The sequence below is a fragment of the Nothoprocta perdicaria genome, unplaced genomic scaffold (assembly GCF_003342845.1).
Source record: "Nothoprocta perdicaria isolate Ctin4 unplaced genomic scaffold, notPer1 scaffold_1, whole genome shotgun sequence".
NCBI classification, from domain to species: domain Eukaryota; kingdom Metazoa; phylum Chordata; class Aves; order Tinamiformes; family Tinamidae; genus Nothoprocta; species Nothoprocta perdicaria.
Genome location: NW_020454093.1, coordinates 6819921 through 6828334, shown reverse-complemented (window position 1 = coordinate 6828334; position 8414 = coordinate 6819921). Strand labels below are relative to the sequence as shown.

Sequence of the window (8414 nt, the reverse complement as noted above, 5' to 3'; positions counted from 1 at the left end):
AAGGTCTGCCTTTTCTTCTTGGAAATAAATATGCATGTTCTCATTGGTACATTCCATTAAAAAAGACCTTTTTCTGTTAGATCTCAATGTTTCAGCCTCCATTCAGCACTATGCATTCCCAGCTCATGGCACGAGCAACCAGGTCTCCTCTTGTCTCTCCTCCTCATCCTCCTGACTTCCATTTTTTTGGTGCCGAGTTTACTTGCATTTCAGTGCCTTCCCAGAGAGCTCATCTGAATTGAGGAAGATCCTTAAAGGGAAACAATGGTGCGCCTGCAGTAGCTATTGCCAGGCTACTCAGTGTTTCTATGTCAAATGAGACTATTTAGTTACGGTTAGTTAAATAGAGAAATCCATTTTAGGTAAGTTCAAGATAGCTGTTCAGATATTTTTGAGATGAGGCACTTAACTATTAGACACTCATATGTTAAGTAGTTTTCTTTTTAAAAGGTTTTTGTCAGAGATTTTTCCAACAGCTCATTATTAATTGAAATAATTTGATGCTTCCTCTTGTCTTAAAAAAAGCTTTTCCTACAGTAACTACCTTATTTAATTCTTGAAAGCTCAAGGGTTTTCAGGTGTAAATACCCAGAAACTTTGCATGTAAGTCCAAGCTGAGAGTTTAAGTCTCTCCTTTCTAAACATAAGCAAGCAGAGCTGAGGCCTGGATAATAAATTTAATATTCACATATACTCCTTACTTTTAAGGAAGATGAAACTACAGCCTTATCACAATGGACTGATAGTTTTTACAGCTTTAGTTTTTACAGGTTTTGTTTTTGGTTGCTGTGTCTACCCATGATTGCCATAAGTCCTTTTTTTTTTTTTTTTTTTTTTTATTTTTTTTTTTTTTTTTTTTTTTTTTTAAACAAATTCATCTTTTTTATTAATTTTGCACTTCGTCTGTTCTCTGAACAAGTAGAATTAATGCCTAGATTACAGAAAACTTATTTTTCAGACTAACTAGTGCAACTAATGTTTTGGAATAAATGCCTTCTCTGCAAATGGTAGAAAACGGGATAAGAGTGAAAAGAATGATTACGTGAAGAGAGAGATAGGACTAATGCTTTTGTTTTTGCAAACAAGTAGAAGATAAGAGACATCTGTAAATGATAAAACATCTGTAAAGTGTAAGTCAGTGTTATCCTTTGGAATGTATGGAGCCCAGGATCAGTTAAGACATAATTGTATCATTATGAGCTGACACCAAAAATTCCTACAAAGTGGGACACTAAAACTGTTTAAAACCTGAGTTGCCGCTACCACCAAAATAATTTATGTTAGGTTTGTAAGTCTGGAGGAAAATAGCTCTCATTTGCTTTGGCTAAATAAACAGGTATTTTTCAATGTCATTTGCAAGATGATAAACGACTTAAAATAGAGGAAAATGAGATTTTTTTTAAAAAAGCATGGAGCATACATAGTTAAAGTACTGTTTCTATTACATTTCCCACAGTCTTGAAACTCATCTCTCCTCAAATCTGGTCTGGATACTAAATACTTTAAGATCAAGTATTTTAAAAGAGATGTACATACAGAAATGTGTGGCTGAAGGTGGTCAGCTGTTCTTCCCATCGTCTTAAGACTCTCTAACTTCAACTTTGAATTACTGTGATGGTGTCAGCACAGATATAAGCAGAGATGAGTTTTGTAAGATGATAAATAAACTCGGCAAGTAGGTTAGTGCTCTGCAGTATAAGATCATATTCTTTTTCATTTTTAGGATTTTTTTTGCCTAGTTTAAATTTCTCCGTGTGAGCTGCTATATTGAGCTCTTCTCTCAGTGGGTGTTTTGGTTTTCCTTGTTTAAACACACTATCTCCCAAACCTTGTTTTCACAGACTCAAGCCAAAGAGTTTGTCTGATTTGATAAGGGAACAGATGTCTGGCATTCAGTCTAGTTTTCTGTCCCAAAACCTGATAATTTGTTTGGATGATTTAAGGAAAAAAAAAAAGTATATACATTTATATTCACATCCATGCGCGCACATGTGTGTATTCATATATTTGTGTATATAGTTATATGTATGTGTGCACTCGGTTGCTTTTCATATAGCAAGATACTCTAATTGCAGAAGTGAAAACACTGCTTCTGTGTGAAAAGTATAATGGCTTGGGTTTTGTATAACTGAAGCTTTTAACACAGCTGTTTCAATTATGACATACAGATTATCTAGATTTTTCCCATTTTAAATAACAAAGGAGAAACATAGAATTTCCTTTACTTATAAAAACATATCCTTGAACTTCCTTATCTACCTAAAGTCTTTAAAGAGAGAAACAACAAAATGCTAGAGGTTGATTCCCAAACACGACAATATTTTGTTTAGAGGGAGTAGAAATAAAAATGAGGAATAGGAGGTTTTGCTGGCATTGACAGCAGTTCTGCCAGAAGAGGGCAGAATACGGGAGGAAGATTAATCTAGCCCAAGCAAGATATTAAAGACATTTCCAAGTTTTTTCCCTTGTATCTGCTTTTTCTTTTTCTTTCATTTTTTTTTCTTATTAAGCAGGGAGATACTGAGATTGATTTTTAAAGTGGTCAGAAGTTGCATGTAAAATTCTGCAAGAGCAAACTTAAAAAAAACCCACTAAACCACAAGCATGAAGGGAATTCTTAAGAAACTGTAAATACAGTCACTTTGAGCTTTAAGCATCCCAAGAATAGGATCATACATTTGAATTGAGCAGATTTTTTGTATCTGTGCCCTATCCGGGTATAAGATAATGGGCCATTGTAGCATGTAGTTCTTACAAACCCTAACTCTCCCCTAGCAAATTTTGTTAAGAACTTAAATTGAACAACTGTTGTTCAATTTACACAAGTGGAAAAGTTTCATTGTGGGGGCTTTAGAATGAATGCAACACTTCAAGATTCTTGTGAAGTGTCAGTCTTGGCTTTGCTCTCTTTAGATTTGTGTAGGCATTAATCACCACATACTATATTAATACAGTATGAAAATTATTGTGACCAAGCTGCATAGGTTTCTAGTGTTAAGACTTACAAAATGCCCCTTCTTACAAAGCAGCACAAGAACAGAACCAAGACACAAGAAAAGGACTATGAAGGATCCATGGGTCTGTTTGCTTTGGTTTAGTTCCAGCTTGCTCACAGAGATCCTGCCAAAAGAACATGCATTTGTATAGTACAAAATTAATAATAAATTTTCGAAGAGTTTGAAGAAGCAATCTCCAACAGGTCCTTATTCCCAACTCCTCCTACTGTTTCTCCTTTGTACTTATTGCATATCATATATAGGTAGAAAGTGCTATGAAAAACATTTATTTAAAGAATAAAAGAGCAGAAAGCCTTATTTAAATTGCAAATTTAACAGTTTCAATGAAAAGCATATTTAAGACTGAACTTTTCTACACAATTACTTGTAAAATGCAGTTTGCCATACCTTGTATAAAGGATTCAAGGCACAAATAAATCAAAACTGAACTGAGAGTTTAAAAAAAAAGTCCAACATGCCTGGCTGGGTAGTAGTAATCTTGAAGTAGAAGAGTAGACTTTTTTCCAAAACATCCATTTAATCATCTGAAACACTGATATTTGCAAATAGATTTCTTCAAAAAATATATGCATCACTTTAAAACAACAGCATTACAAAGCATAAATAGGATTTCTTTCAAAGGAAAAACATTCTAGTCTGTATGAAATTGGAAACAAAATCAGGCCAGCAACTCAGTCACTAGAGCTGTCTGAACTATCAGAAGATGAACTTTTTTCCTTTTTTCTTTTCTTTTTCTCTTTTTTGTGATGTTTTCCTTTCTTAGATTTATTCTTCTTTTCTTTTTTCCTTTCTTTTTTTTGTGATTTTTGTTTTTTTGATTTTGGCTTATCCTCTTCAGATGTACTTGATGAGGAAGACCTAGTGGAAAAAAATACAGATTGACAATTAATCAGAGGAAGAAAAATGAACCGATATCTACATAATGTCACAAATTTAAGTATAACGTTCATACAGTAATATCCATATCCACTGGAAATTTTGTAACCATCTCTGTGTTCATCTGAATAACAATTTTTATTAGATGATCTTGTCAGAAAAGCAGTCTGTTTATAACATGGAGTATTTCACAATGAAATAAGCGAATTGCATGTTTTTCAATCTTAGTTACATTGCTCAGAGACCTCAAGAAAACGGGGTGAAAGCATGACAACAAGAACACTACAAGAAATGTCTTCAGACTAATATAAATGCATTTCTCATTAAAAAGGGTTAAGAGAAACAGGTATAAGCTTGCAGCTGATAACATTGCACTATGACTCCTCTGTACTGCCTTTATAAGTTATAGTTATGCTATATAAATAAGGAAGGGGAAAAATGCCAGCATCACCAGTGTTAAATCATGTTTCTTTACACTTATTTTGTTTCTGAAGAATGTGTTGTTGTGACATTCAGAGAAATTACACATTTCCTGGCTCTCAGTGTAGTTCCTAGGAGATTATCTCATCCATAGTCCTGACCGCCAATAGTCTCATCTAAATATCAGCCAGCAGAACAAAATTCAGAATCAGTAAATTTATGTATTATGACATTCTCTTTTGAAAATGGAAAAACACTTTTGGTCTTCTAAGCAACAGGAGTGTTAAAACTCAGCACGTTTTAAGTAAATCTGAGAAAAAAAAAAAGATTTCCTACTGACAGTTATAGGTCAATTAACAAGGGAGGAAGAGTCAGTGAAGCATCTCATGGTTGCTTAAATCCAGTCTCTGTTTTGAAATTAAATTAGGTGAGTTACCTTTTCCTTGCTCTCTTTAATTTTGTTTTCTCTTTGCTCTTCTTTTTCTGTTTCTTTCTTTCTTCTTCCTCATTTAAATCTGTGGATAAAAAGTTATAATTTATAAAATATTTCAGTTCTGAATTAAGATTAGCATTAAAAGAATGGTGAAATCATTATGCACAGCATAAAATTAGCATAAAATTCTTGATAAAAGTTTTTTTCTCTTGTTAATTAGTTTCAGAAATATTTTACAGAGCAGGACTTGTTATACCACTTACAAAAGTTCCAAGGACTTTTGTTTAAAAATTGAGAATGAGAAAATTCCTGTAAAATGTAACAAAATTTAGGACTTGACCTACACATTTACACTAACTTCAGGTTTCCATATCCATTGCTCTGTATTCTAAAGACTTGCAGAAGTCTGAAAACAGGTCACATAACCAGAAGGTACTGAATAATAAAAATGCGTATTCCCTCAGGCTTACCTGAATTACTTGCACACAACCTCATTTCACATAGAAATAGCAATTATTTAAGCCATAACTACGATAAGCTTCAATTTACTGTCAATATGCTGTCCACAAAAAATGTTAGGAAAGTCACTCCTACTCTGGCCTATCCCTACCTTTCACGTGCATTTGAATAAAACCTAAGTATAGAAGAGAAATACTAAACCAAGGGACAGCTAGAAAACTTCTACTGTTATATAAAGATGCAGTTGTGACTAAAGAGAAATGTCTGCAAAGACATCACAAATTGTCCTTTTATCAGGACCACATTTGGAGATTGAATGAATTCTATAATGAAAAAGAAAACTTTCAGAGACTGAACTAATGATATAAAAACAATACTCAAATACTTCTGAGTTTCCTTAGTACTATTATCTGTACTTTTACAGAAAAGACATGTTTAGCTATCTCCAACCTGACTCTCTTGAATTATGTTATTGAGGGACAGTTAGATAGCAAGTGTATAAAGAAGACAGATCTAAATCTTCTACCATTACAGAATCACAGAATGTTCAAGGTTGGAAGGGACCTCTAGAGATCATCTAGTCCAACTCCCCTGCTCCAGCAGGGACACCTGGAGCAAGTGGCACAGGGTGGCATCCAGGCAGGTTTTGAAGACCTCCAGAGAAGGAGATTCCACAATCCTCCTGTTCCAGGGCTCCGTCACTCTCACCGTTAAGTTCTTCCTCACGTAGAGATGAAAGTTCCTGTGTTTCAACTTGTACCCATTACCTGTTGTGCTGTCACTGACCACTACTGAGAAGAGTTTGGCCCTCTTCCTCCCTTCATTCCTCCCAATATTTACACAAATTGATCTGATCCCCTCTCAGTCTTCTCTCCTCTAGGCTAATGAGGCCCAGCTTGCCTAGTCTTTCCTCATATGAGAGATGCTCCAGTCTCTTAATCATCTTCGTCGCTCTACACTGGACCCTCTCTAGAAGTTCCACATCCGAGCCCAGAACTGCAGGCACTTTACACACTTTCTTGTCAATTACCCTTATAAGTTTGTCTGTGAAATAACATTGCTTCAACAATGTAACAATGCAACAACAACAATGTAAGAATCATGCAGGTTCAGACAGGAAGAATGTTGTTACTTATTTTCTTCTAAGCAGCCAGTCTTACAATATTTTGTATTTAAAAGCTCCTTCTGAGACATTCCAAATGGGTACATTACTAATTTCCTACAAAAGAAATTAATTATAATTAAAATCTTAGATGTATAAAATATCTTAAGTCTGAATATACAAAGTAAAATCCTTCTTTCAAAGCACTAATTAAAAGAACTTGTAATAATTCTCAGAAAGGATAAAATGATTATCTTGGTTATTCAGAAGACCATTATGTGACTGTTATTCTTTAAAAAAAAAAAAAAAAAAACCCAAAACACAGACATACTTTTTTTTTCACGTAGAGCTTGCAGTCTTTGCAGCTCTTCTTCTTCACTGTCTTCACTGCTCGTGCTGCTAACATCTAACACGATATCCCTTTGGGGATCCACTCGGAGGAAGTTACGACACTCAAATGTCAGGTGACCAGCTGAACAAACAAGTATTAGGAAGAAAAGTTACAAATTACCAAGTGATACCAACAGCCAGGGAACACACATTTTACATTTATTCAGACTGGTTGGTGAGAAGGTGAGACTGTGAGGTAGGAATGAGGAAATGTGAAGGTTTTCTTTGAAAAAATATTGAAGAATTATGAGAGGCTGTGCAAAGGTATCCCATTTAATGGTGCTTTATGGCCTCCATATTTATGTAAATATAAAGACTATGTCCAACTTCTGTGTTCTACTTTCTTAATGGTCTCAGATCCTTTCCTGAAGAAGCATCTAAAAGCAGGGAGCAAAATATTTAAAAAACTAGATATTTCAGTTAAGTTTGGCTCCAAAGCAGCAGGAGGTACTAGGTTAGGAATCAAGAAACCCTAAACTTAAAGCATGGTCTTTAACTGCATGCAAATGAAACATATATGAATACAGCAGCATATTGTTTTCACAAAGGAACTCAAGGGTTTTGAAAGCAATAGTTCTGTATCAGAAAGCTCTGTGTTAGGTGCTTCTTCATGTTGCTCATTACAGACTTACGGTAGCCACATTTCTTGCATCCTGCTCTGATGTTATCCTTATTTCCACCTGAAAGAGAAAATCTCATCAAATAGGCGTTATGAAAGAGAAATCTTAAAGACTTTTTTTTTTTTTTTTTTAAAGCTGACTTGGCAATGTCAATTTGCAGATGGGAAGGACCATTCCTTTCAGGACACTGGGGTCACCAAGACTTCACACTGTCACTAGGAAGACTCAAACAAGTTTGGATAATATAAACTAGTATGGATCATTCAACTTCATATAACTTATTGCCAAATCAATTCTTTTTTTTTTTCTGATGTTAAAGTTTAATAACGATTCCACTTCTCTGAAAACTTATGCGATATTTTCGTTACAAAATGGACACGTTAATGGTCACCAGACTGTTCCTGTGGTCCATAACTGCACCACAAACAGACTGTAAGGCCTTGCAGGGTGCACATGTGCAGAGCAACAACACGGAGCAGCTCTGAGCTCACAGGTGTTTTATTTGCAAGAATTGTCTAAGGCGACAATGAAGAGAGAGAGAAATAATCATTCCTGGAGAAAAAGTAATGATGGAAATACTAATTAAAAAATAATCAGGCTAAAGAAATCCCATCTTGAACTCCGGCAGCAGACCATCAGCACACATAGAATTAATTGTCGCAGGAGAGGGAGAATGCCGTGAATAAGGGCAAGGCCGAGGGGTCCGCGGCAGGGCGGCCAGCCCGGCGCACGCTCGGCGCAGGGCAGGCCCTTTGCGCGGTTCCGCGAGCCGCCCGCCGGAGCACAGCGGGACTCGGAGACCTCTCACAAACCGGAGCAAAGGGGCCCTTCAACCAGCCAAGCCGCTCTGTAACGGGAGCCACGATTTCACCCCCCAAAATCCACTTCATCCCCCAAGGGCTCCTGTCCCCGCTGGCCACAGGGCTGGCGCTGCTCTCGGGAACCGGCTTTCCGAGGCCGGGCCCGCCGCGCCGCCCCGCGCCGTGAGGAGACGGCCCCGCGCTCCCGATCCCGCTCCCGCTCACCCGGCAGCGCCATGGAGCCGGAAGGCGGGCCGCGCGCACCGCGGGGCCGCGCCACTCGCGACGGGGGGGGAC

The 8414-nt window shown here is 36.9% G+C and overlaps 1 protein-coding gene across 1 annotated transcript; it reads right to left on the bottom strand.

Moving 5' to 3' along the window:
* Positions 1 to 3309: 3309 nt before the first annotated feature.
* Positions 3310 to 7414, bottom strand: SREK1IP1 (SREK1 interacting protein 1). Its single transcript, XM_026035236.1, has 4 exons — positions 7330 to 7414; positions 6639 to 6779; positions 4750 to 4828; positions 3310 to 3875 (listed from the first exon to the last, which is right to left on the bottom strand). Exons 1-4 carry the CDS (start codon positions 7394 to 7396, stop codon positions 3689 to 3691), a joined length of 474 nt encoding a protein of 157 aa, XP_025891021.1. The 5' UTR covers positions 7397 to 7414; the 3' UTR covers positions 3310 to 3688.
* Positions 7415 to 8414: the final 1000 nt, after the last annotated feature.